The 19644-nt window shown below is 35.7% G+C and overlaps 1 protein-coding gene across 6 annotated transcripts in view; it reads left to right on the forward strand.

Annotated features, from left to right (window-relative positions):
* The window catches only part of INVS (inversin), a 98429-nt gene that overhangs the window by 40739 nt on the left and 38046 nt on the right, over positions 1 to 19644 (forward strand). For 5 of the 6 annotated variants that reach the window (XM_049830098.1, XM_049830100.1, XM_049830099.1 and 2 more), the window contains 4 exons: positions 714 to 887; positions 6239 to 6406; positions 12525 to 12705; positions 16371 to 16480. In XM_049830098.1, coding sequence (XP_049686055.1) covers positions 714 to 887; positions 6239 to 6406; positions 12525 to 12705; positions 16371 to 16480 — 633 coding nt within the window. Of the gene's footprint in view, positions 1 to 713; positions 888 to 6238; positions 6407 to 9633; positions 9753 to 12524; positions 12706 to 16370; positions 16481 to 19644 lie in introns of those variants that run through there. The other variant, XM_049830103.1, reaches the window with a different exon arrangement.

Raw genomic sequence — 19644 nt, forward strand, 5'->3', positions numbered from 1 at the left:
CAAATCAGTGCAGCTTCTTCATGATTGCATGATTATATCTTTATTTTTTGACTGGCTTCTTCAATGATTTGAAAAATAAAACCAGATTGGGTTTTTTGGGATCCACCCTCAGTTATTTGTCACAGGAGCACTTCTACATTATTTCTTTTGAAAACCTATTAAGTCTGGAGTTAAGTATTTGAAATGTGTTACAAAGCTAGCTGTCCCATCCATTTATCATGCATACAGTAGTTCAAAACTCATATGTGGTTCCCAATTTAAAAATGTAAGAAACAATCACTTTTCCATATATTTGTTACTCATTCAGATGAGTACATTTTATCTCTCTGAATCATTTTTCTTAATTTCATTTTGAAAATTGTGATCTTGCTTCATGTTTAGTTTTATTCCTTATATGATAACTGTCTGCCTTCCTGAAACCAGCATGTCATGGTCTTATTTCAGTTTTTACATGATATTCATTGAGGTTAAACTGTCAAGAAACTGACAGTATTGCAGAATTTTCAGTATTACTGAATCCTTTCTTACATACTCCACTAATGGAAGATATGTATCTAATACCAAGTAGCAAAACAGACTTAAAAATCAAGAGTTAATGTTTTTTAACAAAAAATCTTCATTAGATGTTTCCAAAGCTTAAAGTAAGTATATCTAAACGGTATCATCTTTTGGTTTGATAAATGAGTAAATTTCTGATATTTTTCTTTACCCAGGGAAATTACCGCTTCATGAAACTTTTACTGGCTCGTAGAGGGAACTGGATGCAGAAGGACTTAGAGGATATGACACCATTACATTTAACTACACGTCACAAAAGCCCAAAATGTTTAGCTTTGTTGCTAAAACATATGGCACCTGGAGAAGTGGATACCCAGGACAGAAACAAGGTAAAAATACTGCTTATTTTAAGACAACACTTGTAGCAGCTTTGGAAATTGGTAGCACATCAGTTGTGTGTGAAAAATTATTTCAGTCATAACAAACTTTTTCTGAGTCTTCAGAATAGTGGCTAACACTGGTATTATAATGATCACCTTTAGAAATTTTAATATTTTCCTGATGATAATGATGTAAAAGTTCATTGCACTGAGTTAATCAACATTCTTTTTGAGAGTACATAGAATAATAGAGGATTCAAAACCCATTGGTTTTAAGGTCTATGTCTTTCTGTAACATTGTGGTCCTGGTTAGAATCTGGATAGCACGTGCTTATCTTGCTTTTCTTCCTTGGAAAAACCGTACATTTAGAATCATTTAATGATATGAGTCACTAGAAAACTTTGTGCAAAAGGCCTTCAAAGTATTTGTCAATACCAAAGGTGAGTTTAAAAAAAAAAAAAAAAAAGGAAATTATTCCTTTGGTGCTGAGCTGAATACAGGTTTGCTGTTGGCAGACATCCTTCCTAACACTGGGTGATCAATTTTGCTCTGCACTGGGGCCACTAAAATGGTGATGATATTGACATAGCTGTCCATAGGTGCTACCTTTTAGAAATGGGTGGTGGGTTAGCTTTGGCAAGTAGCCAAATGGCCACCCAGCTGCTCTCTCACTCCCCCTCCTCAACGGGACAGGTGGTGAAAATAGGTTGAAAAAGCTCATGGGTTGAGATAAAGACAGGAAGATTGATCACCAGTTACTGTTACTGGCAAAACAGGCTTGACTTAAAGAAAATTAGTTTCATTTGTTGCCAATTAAAATAGTTTTGTATAACAAGACACAGAGACAAAAATTAGAACACCTTCAACCCACCATCCCTCCCCCCTTTTTTCCTGGCTCAGCTTTACTCTTTCACTTCCATCCACAAGGATGGTCCAAGGGTAAAAATATCCATATACTGAATCTATCTGGTCGACTGTCCTTTTTTCTGTATCTTTGTAAGTAAAAATGGACAATTTTTAGAGTCTTGTAGTCATACATGACTTTTTGGCCTGGGATAGAATGGGATGCCATTTGTCAAGAAGGTTTTCTAACAGAGACAATTAAAAGTATCAAATTGTTGTTGTTGTTATTATCATTGTCATAAAATGGACCAAATGGCAACAGAAGGTCTGCTATCAATGCACATGCACTATTGCTTCCATGAGTTTATCATTTAGTGAGAGGGATGTGATGATGAAGTTGATTGATGTTCTGGCATGAGACTTTCATTTGAAGCAGAGCACCAGTTAGTCACTTTGAGATTTGTTTTGTGAAACTGCAGACTTCCTCAGGAGAAAATGTAATCTTAACATCTTCAGAGCTTAAGCATTACTACCTTCTTAGAATAGTCCTTCAGACTAATTTTCTGCATCTGTAGTGACAACAGTTGCTTGAAAGGCTAGAAAATCTCCACATGATTTTCCACGTATATCATATAGTGCATATATTGTCATGAGTTTTCTCGTGTCCATTTGGAAAGTCAAGTCATTCTCTACCATATCAGTAAAATTATCAGCCTGCTTCAGAAGCACACTGACTTCTGAGAGCCTCAGGAGATAATCTACTGACGTTTGTTAAAAAGGACTATCATTAAAATGACCAGCCAGAAGAGATGATGGATCTTATAAGGAAGGTGGTACAGTTTGTAAAACAACTGGTTTACTATTACTCATTATACAGAGAGGTATTGTCAGTCCACAATAATAGCACACTAATGCATTTTCAAAGAAGGAATAGTTATTTAGCATATGGTGACTGAATTTTTTTGAGGTGCTCAGATTAGTGTGGTTCTTAAGTCTGAGTGTTTAGCAATGCTTAATTTAAAACTGATGTGAAATGGTTGCCTCCATTAGTATTAATATTAGGGTATGAGGAGGCATAGGACTTTCACACAGTCCTGACAGACATTCTAGGTAAAGGATTTCTTGTGTTTACACATACGTTTTGAACAAAACAGGCTCGTTCCTCTTGTAGGCATGCTTGATACATGTTCTGTTTAGGAGCTGATCACATTGCCTTTAGTAGACAGATTTCTAGTAATTATTGTGGACCCGTTAAACTGGGGATATCTGGATTAAATTTCATGTGTTTGAGCAGTTTGTGTATCCTGAAATCTGAAAGAGACTTTTTTCAAAGAACCCAGAGATATGAATGTTCCCTAAGCCAAATTTTTTCTGTAAGGATATAGTAACAAAAAGTGAGACACTGTGATTGTACATGGCAAAAGGAAGACCAAAAAAACAGTGACGTAACTAACATTGGCAAGGTAGGCATGTTATTCAATATAACTGGAACTGCTACTGATGATGGAGGCTTTTTAAGCATTGAGCAGAAAGGTCTCTTTCTTACAATTTGTAAGTGATCTTAGAACTGGTGCAAAAATTCTCCCCACCAGGCACTAATCTACCATTGATTCAAATGTGAGTGCCCTCATCAAGTGTATTTGGATCAGCTGATACCCAATGTACTAGCTTGGCAAGGCTAGTCTTAGTGGAAATAATTATTCCATATGTCATGTAGTGGGTTTTCATTCTACCACAAAAGACATAGTAAGAGAAGGGCACTGGACTTTTCTAGTGATGCAATTGCTTGAACTCTGAAATCCTTACCTGTTTTTATCATCTAGGAAGCAAGATAAGACAGCTGTAAGCCCAGTTTTCAACAAACGTATCTTCTGTCCCCTCATGGGACACCCCAGTGGAGTTGAACCAGCCTGTGCCCTAGCAATCAGCTGTTGTCTTCCAGGATATTCTAACATGTATCATGGAAACCCTGGCTATAATTACAGCAGTCATTCTGGAGAGGTCATGCTGACTTCCTGACCATGTTAATTAACAAAGGTGTATGGAAACCAGCCAAAACCTTTTAGGAACCTTGCCTGTTGTTTAGCAGATTTCCAAGGCAGTATTAAAGCATTGCCAGATTTCCTACAAAATGTAGAGCACTTTTATTCCAGTTCATGTCATGAGTAATCACAGTAGCAAAGATGGAATTCAGATTGATGAAAGGCAGTCTCAGGGACAGAGTCCAACACATTTGACCCTGTTGGGCACATAGCTTATCCATTTCCCTCACTGCAACTGTGTGCATCAAGATTGTCAAATATAATTCCTGAACATGGGAGAGAACAACTGTCTTTTACATCTACTTCCATGTAGGCAGCTGACTGAAAAGCGGGTTGTAGGTGAGAGAAGCCAGTAAACCAAGGCTACATTGGCCTCCTGGTAATCAAAAGTTTTTGCTTTCATTGTAACTGTCAGTTTCTAGGGATACTGGTCAGCTCCACTTAACAAATAACATTTGTTAACTTATTACAAATTTCTACTGCTAGAAGTTTTTTCAATTCAAATCCCGACAGGCTGTGATGGTTTGAACATGCTTTATGGTGCTAGGCTGTATGTAGCTGTATGTGGTGTCAGTCATCAGACCTTTCCTTACAGCCCCTTTAGTTATGTTTTAGAATGAGCTCTTTTTCAGTGAACTACCAAGTAGACAAAAACATTGTGCTATCATATTGTGTTACCATGGTACTAAACTAACAGCTTAAAGCAACAAACACAAAAATTAGGCTCATTTTTGCCTTCTTCCTTTACAGAGACATTAAGGATATGATAGTGAACTCACATTCTATCTCACTGTTCAAGGATGTTAATCTAGGGTATCGTAGGCTTATACAAAAATGTTCCGCAGCAGTTATTTCTCTCAGTTTTCAAATCAAAGTGCCGTGTAATATTTTGCAGGGGTGAGGGGAGAAGAGAGATGGGAAATAGAATTCATTCTGTATCTTACAACCCTCTGCTACTTGGCAGTTAGGAGAGATGTGTCTGATAAATAAAATACTTGTTAATATACCAACATTTTGCTGTTTAAAAACCCCATATACATTGGTTTGCTTGTGTAATTTATGAACATCGATAACGCTTGTAAAAAGCCACTGGCAGTCAGGAATTGGCGGTAGGAGCATGGATTACCTTTTGATCTTTTATTGGACTGCCATGGGTTGGTGGGCATTAGATTCAGTAATATTCACCCTTGGAATTCCGAGTGATCAAGGACAGTGCAGGAAGTCAAAACCTTTGCTCAAGAGGGATCCAAGTCCAGTGTCAGTATTCAGTGCCATCTTCCTCTAGTGTAGAGTCATCTTGTTACATGGTTCTCCATCAATTTGTATTATTTTAAGAGATTTTCAAATTTAAGAGGGACCAAACTAATTGCTGTAGTTGTTCTATAGTGCAGCTCTGGTGCTGAGACCTGCTACAGATGATCATTCTAACTTGGACATGATTGTTTAATACCAAGCTCACGTATTTTCTCCAGGTCTGAAATTGCTGCACACAATGTCATTGCCCTGTTGGCTGTTCTCCTGCCATAGTCCAAGAAATCCTCATACAAAGCAATTAATCTCCTACCAGAAATACTTAATGTTCCAATTCCAAGAATAAGGGCTTCTCAGCTTGGGTCTCGTGTAAGATGGTGTAGCTTAGACCTAATTCAGGCTTCAGTAGCAAAGATGTGTGAGTATCTACTCTTACTCAAGCCGATGGGCCTCTAGTTCCGTTTTGTTTAAAGCCTGTTTTCCACTGATTTTGGCTTGTCACCCACACTAGGTACATGTGCTCTATTTTCTGTCAGTCCTCTTTACTGAAGTGTAACAAAAGTTTGCTCATTTACCCATTGTTTAAAGTGGGTTTTACCTGTGGTCCCTCCTCTCTGCTCAGCACTGGTGGCACCTCAAATGGAGTGCTGTGTCTGGTTCTGGATTCTCCAGTACAGTAAGGGCATAGACGTACTGGAGCGAGCCCAGTGGAGAGCCACAAAGATGATTAACAGAGTGCAGCATCTGACATCAAGGAGAGGCTGAGACCTGCACATGTTTAGGCTGAAGAAGACACGGTTCAGGGGTGATTTTACCAATGTGTATAAACAGCTGATGGAAAGCAGTAAAGAAGATGGAGCCAGACTCTTCTGAATGGTCTCCAGTGAACAGACAAGAGGCAATGGGCACAAGCTGAAATATAATAAATCCTGTTTAAACTTGAGAAAACATTTTTTTACTGTGAGGGAGGTCAAACACCGGAACAGGTTGTCCAGAGAGGTTGTGGAGTCTCCATCTCTGGAGATACCTAAAAATATGACTGGACATTGTCCTGATCAAGCTGTTCTAGTTGACCCTGCTTTGGGCAGAGGAGTTGAACTAGGTGATATATTTCATTCTGTGAAAATATAGTTAAATCATATTTCAGATTCTAACCAACTTTAATTTTCATCTTCTATTCATTTTTCAACGTGTTTGTAAAACTTGTGAATATTGTGTTCCAGCAAACTGCATTGCATTGGAGTGCCTACTACAATAACCCAGAGCATGTGAAACTTCTCATAAAACATGATTCAAATATTGGAATCCCTGATATTGAAGGAAAAATCCCACTTCACTGGGCAGCTAACAACAAGGATCCTAGTGCAATTCATACAGTGAAATGTATTCTGGTAAGAAAGTCTATTATACGTATAACACTTTCTGTATTTATTACTTTACTCTGATAGAAATATTTTTTATTCTCTTGAAATTTTTCCTTTTGGTCCACTGACTCCTTGAGAATGAAATAATTTGCTTTTCCTAGTATCCAGAATTTTGTAAGAAATAATCTTAAATATTTTTGCTCTCTTGAAAGGGCTTTCTTCTGAGTTCTATGGGTAAATATCTTTGCTGTAACTCATGGACTACATATATTCTCTCAATTAGTTTGATGTGTGTAACTGTTCATTTAGGGGGTAAGAGAGGGAGGAAGGGGTTGCAAGTTCTCCTAGTTAAAATGGCCAGTCGTATTACTCATCTCAGTGGCATCTTGCACACTGATTTCTTTGTTGTGTGTCCTTTCTTCATTATTTGAAAGTTCATTTCTAGTTAACTGTACTGAAAAGTCTAATTAATTTGGTCTTTCAAGTCAGAATTCTGAGAAATATTTGATCAATTATCAGTCAGCCCACAATCAGTCTATCTAGAGACTTTCCAAATATTTTTGTGTACAAATTTAATAATTTTTCCTTAATGGCATATTTTGTCCTTCTGCAGTATTTGTTTTGCTTTCTACACTGACAATTATAATACATACAATGAAATCATGTGCTCAGCTTGATTTTTACCTTGTTTTTTTATTTGGTGGAAATCTCTGAACTTCACTAACATGGAAAGATACAGAAGTCTGAATTGAATTTTTCTCTTATATTGCAATATATATCTTTGTCTTTCAGAGCTAGACACATATTGATTGTAAGCTAACTACAATGACTTGTATGTGTTTGCTTGATTAGCTTGCAAGTTGAGAACTGATGTGTGGCATATAAAAATTTTCTTTGCTTTTCTCCAAATCACATTGATAATCTTGTAGTTACTGGTACTTTCTTTTTTGCTATAAAAAATAGGTTTTGAAAAGTTTCCAGTGTTAAATTAATGTGATTTTATTTCTGTATTACTTCTATTTATTCAAGATACTTGTAATTTGGACTCAGTTGTGAAATAATTTGTTGCAAACAAAATTTCTCTTTGTATATACCATCTACTTTTCTGCCACACTAGAGAAAGAAATTTGCTGAAAAGTAGGTAAGGATTGCTGTATTCAAATACAGACTTTTTCAAACATTAGATAGTTGAGGTAAATGTTCTTAAAAGTTGTGGTGGGTTGCCCCAGCCAACAGCCTCACACCCGCACAGCCACTTGCTCACTCCCCTCTTGCAAGACTGGGAGAAAATAGAATGAAGGCAAGAGGACTAGTGGATGAAGATAATGATAGTTTATTATGGCAAGCAAAAGCTGTGTGCAAAAAAATGGAATTTATTCACTACTTCCCATCAGCAGGCAGATGTTAGCCACTCCCAGGAAAATGGAAAAAGAGCTTCAGCACCCTTACTTGTTGCTTCAGAAGACATACAGTGTAGCCATGAGCATCTCCCCTGCGTCTTCCTTTCCCTGAACTTGATGTTATATGGTATGGAATATTGCTTGGGTCAATTCAGGTCAGCTGTCCCATCTGTGTCCCCTCCCAGTCTCTTGCCCACCCCCAGCCCAGTCACTGGGGGGAGCAGGGGAGCAGGACAGGGCAGGGCATGAAAAAGAAATCCTTGATGCTGTGCAAGCACTATTCATTAATAGCAAAACATGGGTGTGTTATCAACAGTTCTAATCACAGATACAAAGCCCAGCACCATACCTGCTGCTGCGAGGAAAATTAACTTCCATCCCAGCCAGATGCACTATAAAAGATCAAAAATACCTGTCTCCTTACTGAAGGTGTTCTCAAAGATTCTCTTTAGGTAATACGGAATCATGATCGTGTCCAGGTTTTTTTGTTGGTTTTTTTTTTCCCACTCTTGAGAGTTAAAACAATGTATTCTTGAGTCCATCTAGGCTTTTTCATGCATCAACTAAATTGTTTATATTCCAAATAGTTATACCTATATATGCTTATTGATGGAGTAAGATAATAACAAGTTCAAATAAAAAAGGATTTGTGGAAGGTGCTGTAAAAGTTAATGATACAGAAACATTGTTACTAGGTTACTAGGTAATCAATCTGTTGATTGAATCTGTTGAGTATAAATACCATTTTTTGTTGTGTTGGTGTGTCTGAGTTTAATCTTTTAGTAAGATCTTGTCTTCTCTCCAAACTGAAGTGTTTTTCTTACCTGCCTTGATAGATATCTACCTAGCAGAGCTCACAGTCTTCCCCTCCTTTCTTAGCTACTTTTTGCCATATTACCCAGTTACAGATCTATTGCCCAAGCATCATGTTTTATTCTCATTCCTCTCTAGGTCTTCACATCCCTGTCAACTTTATAGTTTTTCACATACTTTCTGCATGGTATTTCTAACATACATACCCATACAGTTAAAGTTTCAGTCATCTTGTGTCTTAACTTACATAATTGCATTTCTAAGTTTACAAGAATATTGCCTTGTAGTGATAGCAGTGCAGAAGGCCTACGATTCTGTGTCACTGTTGCCTCTCCATTTTTTTTAATCACATCCAACACAAAACATTTATCTTTGCTTTCATGATAGTGCTATAAGCTGTAAGATATGTGCCGTTGTTCAGATAGCAGTTAGATAATGATATCTACTGCTGGTCAATCTGCATTGGCAGCCTTTGTTGCCTGCTGATTAAGTTATGAAAAACAACACTGCTGTTGTTTCTCACATGTTATCTTTAATGCTGTGGAAGAATTCCCCAGAAAATTATTTTTCTCCAGTGTCCTACTCAGAATTCTCCAGTGCCGCTTACAAAAACTTGACAAAAGTTAAGCTGCTGGTTTTATTGAGACCACAGTCTATGCTACTGAAAAATACTGTCTTATTTTTCTGTGCTTTGCCATCTGGGTGTGTCCATTTGTTGTCTCCTGTTTATAAATTCATAAAATTAAGGGTCATTTTTCTGCTTGATGTTTGTATAGTACTGAGCTCATTGGGATTGTCAAAATAAACAATAACAAAAAGAGCTCAACTGAATGCTGAGGAAGTAGGTTGGCTTTGCAGGGGTCGCAGTTATGCACAAATTAGTTATATCTAATATTGAAATCCATAACATACAGCAAAAATGGAACTCATGACATATTTAGAAAGTAAACGTGTGCAATAGAGAGAAACTCTAATCTGGAGATGCTCTCATGGTCAACTTCCTTTTCCACCTTTCCAGATTCAGCAGTGCTTGGTTACATGAAAAACGTTGGGAAGATTTAAGGAGAAAAGAACAGAATAAGGTTCCATTAATATGATGGAAGCAACTGCTTAGTACTCTCTGTCTATTTTGTATCTCTTCTCTTTATTTATCCTTCATGGTAAGAGACATGACACTTATTTATACAACACTTTCCATTATTGCCTACAATTCCATTGTTCTAATTGCTGCAGAAAAATGTGTAGCTTCTGTTTCTTCTGTGTATTGTGCTTAAAATATTAATATAGTATGACAGTTTAATTATAGCTAATTTTACACCAAAACCACTTAAAATCCAAAGAAATTATACTCTTGAATGTACTCAGAAAGAGGCCTAGAAAATTTTAGTTTGTGGCCAAAAATTTCAAAACACATGAGTACTTTCAGACAAGAATATAAATAGTGGCTTTGTCATTAAAAGATTATTTACCGTTTTGCAAAAGTAATACTTTTGATTATGGGGATATATTCCGGAGAACATTGGTGACTTTGAGCCAGGATTTTTAGGAGTTATTTATATAGTATGTTGTTGTGCTTTTAGAAGGCTTGAAAATTAGCTATCCAGATTACATCAATAAATTATAGGTAAAGTGAAGAAGCATTTGTTTTCCTGTTTGTCCGTTTTGTTCAAACAGGTTTTCCCCTCGTGGAGTTAGAATTTCAGTAATAACCTCTGTGCATATCATCATTCATTTTTAGTCATTTTTAAAAGTGATTCTCATAAAGATCACTTCTGAATTTTTGCAGTGGGCTCTATACTCCCCCTGCTGAGCTCTTTGAATAGACAGAAAGTAAGCATAGTATCGGTTAGCTTTCTCTTGAAAATTATTAAAGCTAGGGATGAACATAAAACTTCACTTTTTCACTGTAACGGCTCAGCTAAATGCTTTTGAATGCTTATTAAAAGAAGCGTTATTCATGCTTTGATTATTGCGGTTTGTGCGTGTAACAATGTTAACTTTGTATTTTTAGTTAGATTCATATTTATCAATTTGTTATGTTTTTAATAGATTATCTGTTATTGTACTAGTGGCTAGATACAGTAATGAACTACGGTATGTTTCAAGTATGTTAATTTTTTTCTGTAGCAAAACATGGCTAACACTACTGATATCTAAAACCGATGCAGTTTTTTTATATGTGAGACAGGCAACTTAATTAGCATTTACATACAGTATGCAAAGTACATAAATGTTTAACTTTAGAAAACTTACATTAATCAAATATTAGGAGGTTTAAGTTGACACTGTTGGAAAGTAAAACAGTAAGAAACAAAGAATCAGGGCATTGCAGAGTTGAGGTTACTTACTGTAGTATTAATTTAGCCAGATTGCAGTTAGGAAAGATGGTTAAATATAACTCTAAATGTAATTATTTTTTTATCTATTAAATAGAACATATAGAATATACAACCTTGGTCAATTAATGTTTGGATAAAACTGTAACTCTGGAATTTCCTGACTTTCTGCTTCTTGATTTATCATTCTCAATGTTAGATATCTATGTAATAGTTACTGCATTTCAAATAATGCAAATACAAGTGATTTTATGGCCTATTTGTGTACCTAGTGAAGTCGTCAGAAAAAAATTTCAATTAGTTTAGGGAGAAAGGGGTCAAGAATTTGCTTCAACTGTTAACAAGCTGCACTCATCACAATCTCTCCCTACTCTTTCATAAGTAAGATACTTCATAAGTATATTGTAAGATACAGTTTGGCTCTATATTTTCAGGAGGATTGTTTTTCTCAGTTAATGTGGGTTAAAATCCATTCTAGTGTTGGAAGTTAGAAATCTCAGGACTACATTTCTTTTTTTCTTTTGCACAGGGTTCCCATGACTTCAGTGAGCTATTCTGAATTGTTGGAGATAGAACAGCAGGCTTACTCCCTATAGTTTATTTAAGCTCTTTTGACATTCTGCTTCTGCTCTAGATGTTTGGTGTCCTGCATCCGAAGTTTCTATTGTTTTATTGTTTACTATTTTCTTTAGATACTCTGTTTTCAGGAAAGTGAAGTTTAAAGTTTTTATTTCATGGCCCTTTATGATATTTGCCGTTTGGAGATTTCTGCAACACTAAGATGATGTTCGTTTGTATCTGTTCTGTTCTTTTGCCTGAGAAAGAAAATCATGAAGAGAAATCTGTCTAGAAAAAAGTTGATGAGAGAGGAAATTATCATAAAATGAAACTATGTAGCTGGGAGTCTTATGTGAAAGTAGTTTAGCTTTTTTCTTAAGAAAATGTCATGAAAAGTCAAGTTATATCTATTAATGCCTATGTTAATATGATCAGATGACCGATCATGATACTTTAAAAGATTTTGGGGGTTTTTAATTCAAAATTAAGTCCATTACAAGTAGATGCATTCATTAGAAATACTCTCTAACTTCTGTCCTCTCAGCTAGAGACCTTGACATCTCCTTTAGAAATATTCTGGTAGTCATGTGGTTTTAAAATGCTAGAAAAGTATTATAATGAAAGCCATAAGATTAACTTGTGCAAAAAGGGGAGTGTCCTAGGAGAAATATATGAAGATACCTATGTTGTGTTCAACTTAGAAAATCAAGTAAGAAGATCTAGTTACTTTCACAAGAGCCTGAGTTAATCTTTTAAAGATCTGTAAGGAGCCACTTGCACAACAGAGTGGTAAATACAGGGTATGTACCAAAAATCAGGTCTTGTACAATAATTAAGTAAGTATAATAAAAAGTTCCATAAGAAATACTTGAAAATAGCCTATACTGTAACAGATGTATTTGGTTGTAGAGCTATATTCTACTGAGCAAGGACAGTTTATCTCCTTTTTATAAGACTCAGGAAAAAAAATAGTATCTGTAAAGAGTATATAGATTTTCTTCTCTTCAACTTAATTTTTTTTTTTTTTTTTTTTTTAAGGAAGCTGCACCTACAGAATCTCTGCTTAACTGGCAAGACTATGAAGGACGAACTCCCCTTCATTTTGCTGTTGCTGATGGGAATGTAGCAGTTGTTGACGTCCTGACCTCCTACGAAGGCTGCAATGTGACATCTTATGACAACTTGTTTCGAACTCCCCTTCACTGGGCAGCCTTACTTGGTAAACTGGACAATGCTGAAGTCATTTAATAATTAATTGACTGTGGTGTTTGATCTTTGTCTCTGTTTTTTATTTAATTCCAGCCTGGAATTATGCTAAGTAATCTCTTAGCACAATAATAGTTTGTGCTAGACCAGGATTAGAAGTTTTGTGTAGACTGTTTTTTTAGATTCAGATTCTCCAAAGCATTGTAAAATGCATTACTTCAGCAAGCTATATATGCTTATGATTTGAGAACAATTAGACCATACTGAGATGTTCTTGCATATGTAGCTTTGTTCATAGGTTAAAAAATCCCCTGGTACTCTAGAGCAGTGGAGTCCAAAGTGCAGTGTGCACACCCTAGTGTGTATGCAAGAAAATCCATTGGGATACATGAAGAAAATACGAGACCTTCTGTTTATTTTTTACCTGAAAAAATAAGAAAACTTCACTAATATTTAATATATGGATGGATGCTAGCACCCTCGCTTGGTCCATATGCAAGATGGTCACATAGGGTTTCCACGTTGCCTGAGGGAAGTGAGTGCTCCACAACGCGGAGAGGTTGACAGTGGCATCATCACTCATTTGTTCACTTTCAGATTATTGTGATGTATTGCAGTTTATGTGTGCCCAGTTAAGTGGATTTATGGATTATATTATCTAGTTTTTACTAAACTACTTCTCACAAAATAGAGAAGTGACTTAAAAAGATTCCCACAAAGAAACTGCAGTTAATCTGATAATACCAGCACAAGTGAACAAGAAAATGGCAGAGCTGACACTTCTCCTACTCGTAGTACAAGCTCTTCATCAGACACATTATGACAGTCTAATCAGATCTGACAAGTAGTTTTATTCAGATAAAGTTTTTTTTCTGTTCAGATTGCTACCCTGAGACTCAGATGCCCTGTAAATTGTAACCTTGCATATGTGAATTCTGCACAGTTTGGTTTTACAGGTTACAAAACTGGATCTTTGCAAAAAAAAGGTAAAAACCTGATTAAATATAAATAGTCTAAGTAGAGGAAAACACAACTCATAAAATGACAGGCACAAAAGTAATATGATTTAGAAAATTGACCTCTGATTTTCAATTCTCCAATGTGCAAGAGGGAAAAATGAACACCATGTGCCAGATAAAAAGAAAGAGTCTTCAAATGCTCTCTCTCACCTTTTAACAGGCTTCATCCCTATGACCCTTTGGGACACTGCAGACAAAGAATGCCAATAAAAGAATCAGATTGCTCACTGGAGCGATTTACTGCACCTCCAGTGACAATATACATGTAGCTTGATTATGTTTATTTAAAGAAAAAAAAAAAGCGTTCTCAGATTTGCATTTGCATTCTAGTAAGGATATTGAATTTTTACAGAGAAATTGTGAAACACTTTAAGTATCATAGGATTGGTCTCACAAAGAAATAGTCATTATCACTTGGTTGTGTCCAAGGAGCTAAATTTATCGTGTTTTGGAATTGATTGCATTTGAGGGAGAAGTTTTGTCTGTTGGAAAAATGGATTGTCTAATCAATGTGGAATAAAGGGGGAAGATGTGCCAAGACCTCCAGAGTCCTTTGTGAACTTGATGAGGTCTCTAGGTGGCATACACCCATGGGCATCTTCTGATTGGTAAATCATGATTAATTTTTAGGGTTCTGTTTTTAAGTTAGTTACTGGATGCTGTATATAGATCTCAAAGAGTCTAAAATGTTACTAAATGAGCTAACAGTAGGAGGTTTTAGGTAGTGCATGGATCGGCCACAAATATTCTGTTAAAGGTGATAGGTTGCATGTGACTCTATCTTAGGGTCTTGTTGCTCCTGTTACCTTTTCTTTTGTGTAGATAAAAGTCTCTGCCAAGTTACATCTCTTCTAAATAAAAGTACTACAGAAATGACAGTTCTTGACCTCAAGAATTGAGTTTCATTGTTTACATTAATGTCCAAGCTAGATCCATCTTTGCACCAATTTATTTACTGTTGCACCCAATACAATTTTTTTTTTCAACTCCCTCAAGCCTTTTTTCTCATAGATAATTTATGTAGACCTCCTGTCCTGATTAGAGAGTTCGTTTTCCCTTTTTCTAGTTGTGTGTCCCGAAAGTTCAGGCAACTTTTTCTCCAGGCTTAGTACTCCTATGTTTTTCCTGCTAGGATTGCACTCAGAACCTACTTCTTCCAGTGCACCTCAGTTCACTTCTTGTAGTCTTGAGATGGGAAGAGCACAGCAGTTTTGTATCCATTCTTTTTAGTGTTCTTCTGGTAGGGAGGGACAGAATGCTGTGATTTGTTCTGGGTCCAGACTTGTCTTAATGGCTGAAAGTTAAGAGGGCCCTTCCTGTACACCCTAAAGCCCCTAGAAAAAAAATAATCCCTATGTAGCTGTTCATCCTTTTTGACCCAAGTTGACCATTTTCTCTCTTTTGTGATATTTCTATACATATAAAGTCTGAAATTGCCATTCCACAAAAGAAGGCTTGCCTAGTCCTCCATCTCATAGGTTTTTAAAAGCTACAGACCACAACTGTTAAACAGCTTCATTCTGTAATTGTCAGTGTTTTCATTAGAAAAAGCCTACTGCTATTAGAATGGTTTACCTACTTTTTTTCATTTATCCTGAAGTAATTCAAGTCAACTGTGCAAAAGTAACAAGCTGCAAAATTGATTGTTGTCTTCACATGCAAGATACTGGACATTGCTCCTGTAAAATCAGAGTATTTTTATGTGATTTATGCCTTATAGTATCTCTTAAAATACCACATCATCAAGATATTGTGAGCTGCATATGCCTACAAAAGAAAGCATATGAAAGGATCAGTTGACTTTGGTGGCAATATACTATATTGTGTCTTTGTTTTCCTGTCTGAGAAGTGGCTATGAAGCTTACCATCCCCCAAAAAATGTGATTTTAATCTAAAAACATTCTAATCTGTTTTGTTGGAAGAAGTTCTGTGTGTCAGTTTGTTGTTTGTTGCAGATATGGCAGCTGGTAGTAGACTAGCCTCCAGATTCTGCTGTACATCTTCAGCTGAAATTTTGATTGAATAAAATCTAAGTAAAGAATTAACACTTAAGTTCTGTAAAACAATGTGGTGTAGGATGAAATTGTCAGTGTTGGTTTAGCCTACCTTTTAATGTAGGTGGACAAATGCTCATCATCATCAGTCTCTGCTCACTTTACTGCTTCTGACTGACCTCTTACTTAAATGCAGTATCTTAGCTGGGTGATCAGAACCTTTTTCTGGAAATATTCAACTCATTCATTGCAATGTTAATAGTGCAGTTGTCTGACCAGCTACTGCTGGTTTCTTTGTTTAGGGAAATGCTCTAGTGATTTCTTTTAAAAGAAATAGAAAATCTTTCTACATGCCCCTACTCATAGGTCATTCTGATTCACAGATGCCTCTCAAAAATGAGGATACAGAACATGGAACTGGAACACTATTGGGAAGAAAGTACATGTCAGGTTTAATAGTTCAAATATCAAGTCTTGTGTTTCTCCCCTACATTTAGGCTATGATGGATACAACACAAACATACTATTATTTATTGAAGTCCATTCATTTTCTTCTGGGTTTTTTGGGGTTTTTTTGTTTGGTTGGTTTGGGTTTTTTTTTAACAGGAAAGTGCTTAACTTGAGGTTTCAATGCATATCTGGTTTTATTGTATTATTTTTTTCAGGTCATGCACAGATTGTCCATCTCTTATTAGAAAGAAATAAGTTTGGAACTATCCCATCTGATAGTCAAGGTGCAACACCCCTACATTATGCAGCGCAGAGCAACTTTGCTGTAAGTAGCACGTACCCTACATGTGAAGTAAATGTATTTTGCTGAAATATTTATAGTGTAACAAAGGTTTTGAGTTGTTTTTAAAATCATATAAACAGTGTTGTCTGCACAAGCTTAATTGAGAGTTTTCCTATGTTATGTGATATGAATGTGGTTAATGTCAAATGATTAAAAATAGATTTTGAAAAACTAAATTGCTCTACAAAAAAGGCCCTTTAATCTATATGTTTGCATCAGAAAACACAATAGTCATTGAGGTACTTCAATAGAAAGCAGAATGGCACCTACTATTTTACAGTGCTTTTACTTTTTAAGGCTCATTGTAGCAAAATCTAAACAGTTATAAGGTATCTAGAGTAAGGTCACCTGTATGAGTATTTGCACAGCTGCTTCAGTACCAGTCAAACCAGTCTTTGCCTTCAAGAAAGTGATTAACTTATGAATATTTGCTATTATGAATGAGCTGTTGTCTCATAAAGCATGGCTAAAAAGCGAGTACCTTTTGTCACAATTCCTCATGGACACTATATTTTTAAAAGTTTTGTAAAGTTTTTAATATTTAAAAAAAATTTTTAACTTCAGTCAACAAAGAAAACTGGTTTCTCAGACAGCCTAATTCTTATATTTTGGTGGAATTAGGTAATTTTTTCCCAGATAGAGATCTGATACGGTAGAACTAAGAATAAAACTCAGCAGTTTAATGAGTGCTGGTCATAGATGTTATTACAGATGTAGTTCTCAAGCACTGGAATTTAGGAAGGCTTTTTTCATGCTGCTCTGTCTGTTCATAGTTGAATTATGCCATGCATAGTAAGCTGAGAGCTCCCATCTAAGTTTTCTTCAGTTATATTTTTCATAACCTCCCTTTACAAGAAGGGTTATTTAGTGCCTAATTAATGTAGTTATGTGGAGCATATTGCAGCATTTTCTTAACAAGGATACTAATTTTGGTATTTTTTTGCCTACCTACATGTTTATTTTCATAAAACAAGTAAAATTTTAATACCCTTGAGAACCATTCAAGTTAACAAATCCAGAAATACTGTTGAAAGAGGGAACTGACCAATGTGCATTAATACCACAGCTGTCACCTTCTGTTTCCTTGTGAATGTGAGTTTTTTGGGGTTTTGTTGGGGTTTTTTGGATGTTGTCTTAGTAACACCATACTGATATTTTTTAAATTCAGACTTTCATTGGAGCATATCTCTGTATAATTTACACCTTTTTAGAGAATTTTTTATTGATGCTGATTATTGTTCATTAAGTGGTATGTACAATTTGGGTTTGACTCACATGCCTAAAATATTTATGTTGTAAAAGCCTTTCTTTCTAGTTTGAGTCAGACTCATGGGAAAGATAGAATGTTTTTATTTACAATTTGGTGATTATGTCCACATGCTTTTATCTTTTTTTTTTTTTTTTCCTTTTCTATATTGATACATTCCTAAAAAATGATTTTTCATGCTGGCTTTCTTTCTCTGGGCTTGATTCAGTTGTATGAAATATCTTCATTATATTGCTGCCTTTTGATCCCACCAGCCAGCCAAACTATGATACCATTTAGGTTTTTATGGGGAAATAGAGTAGGTGATGGAATCAGACATTCTTTTGTAATCTTGTGTACTTACAATGAATGTACTGTTTCCCATCTTACATGAAGAATCAAACAGGAGACTCTCATTCAGATCTGCAAGCCTCTTTTAGCTGGTGATGTATCCAAGAGCTCCTGCTTATGCGTGCCTAAATTATGTCTGCAGCTTCTCTCTTTTTTTACTACTCTGGTTGTTTCTGAGCACCACTATTTGCTTTTTTTCTCAATTAAACACAAATCCTTGAGTAATTCCCATCACTGCATTCCATATACATAGTCAAAGAACTGAGTGGAGACACATCCATGTTTGTTTTGGCACTAGCATCTATACATTTATGGCTTGAGAGCTGCGTTGTTGTTCTGTACAGTCTGCCCAAGTTTGGATAGGCATGGTATGTTTCTCAGTTAAAAGGCAATGTTTCTTGGTCCCTAACAAGAAGAAGAAAGTTTGTTCTTTTGTATTTATTATAAATATTTGAGTTTCTTTCAGTTTTACTTAACTCGATACATTGTTCTTTACTCTGTTTTTCTGCAGGCTACTTACTCTAATATAACATTTTTGGGTTTTAATGACTGAAGAGACTTAGCTGTCTCTTCAATTAAGAATTTGTTCTCTAAGACTAACTTATCCCCACTTATTATAGAAGGAAAAGTTCTAGAAGAACAGAAGTTACCTAATATAACTACCCAAATAAGTTGCCTGAAATTTAGATGGCTCATGTATCCTGCAGAAGGTCCAAATAAACATCCTTTTTAAATTTTTGAACTTCATGTGTGAAGAAAGATGCTCTATTAGTATTGATTTTAGTATGCAGAATACAGGACTATATATATATTATTTTTTTCTGAATTTTTCCAGATATGTCCAAGACAACGTACTTCCCTTTCACATATTTGTATAGATTGATCTAGTAAATGAAATGTGAATAGCCTTGTCTTATTTTTGAATATTCAAAAATAATATTTAGTATTTTTCAGAGTTTCTTGGTGGCACAGAATGAAATTATCCAGGTTTACTTCTCTACTGCTGTTTTTCAGCTTTGTTGTCTTTTATTTTGTTTTCTCCACTTCTTTAATAGAGATAAAATACGTGTGATTTTTCATGACAAAATACATGTAGAATTAAACTGATTGATATTTCTGTTTTCCAATTTCTTAACCATCCTGTTCTAATTTAATTTCATTTTGTTTTCAAGTTGTGATAACTTCATTTTGGAAAACAACTCTTATAGCACTATAGGATTTTCTTCCACTTTTTCCCATTAAAAACTAAAAAAGAGTGGTTGAAAGAAACATTGCTTTCCTAAAACTTAATGGAAAAATAGTATTACTTATTTATGCCTGTAGGATGTGTGCCTTAGTATTCCAAAGGTCCAGCCTTCATGCTGCTTTTCACTTTGCAGGATTTCAAGCAGTGGAGAGTACTGGTAGGGTGCCAAGTTGCTGGCCTGATGAGTAGCTGTTTGTGTCTTAGGTGTAGTGGTGGTCAGTGTGAGTACACAAAGCTATAAACACTTGCTGGTTTGTGTGGAAGGCTTACTGCTTCCATTCCTCATTACTTCTGGTTGGACCT

Source organism: Accipiter gentilis, chromosome 27 (assembly GCF_929443795.1).
Source record: "Accipiter gentilis chromosome 27, bAccGen1.1, whole genome shotgun sequence".
Classification (NCBI taxonomy): Eukaryota; Metazoa; Chordata; class Aves; order Accipitriformes; family Accipitridae; genus Astur; species Astur gentilis.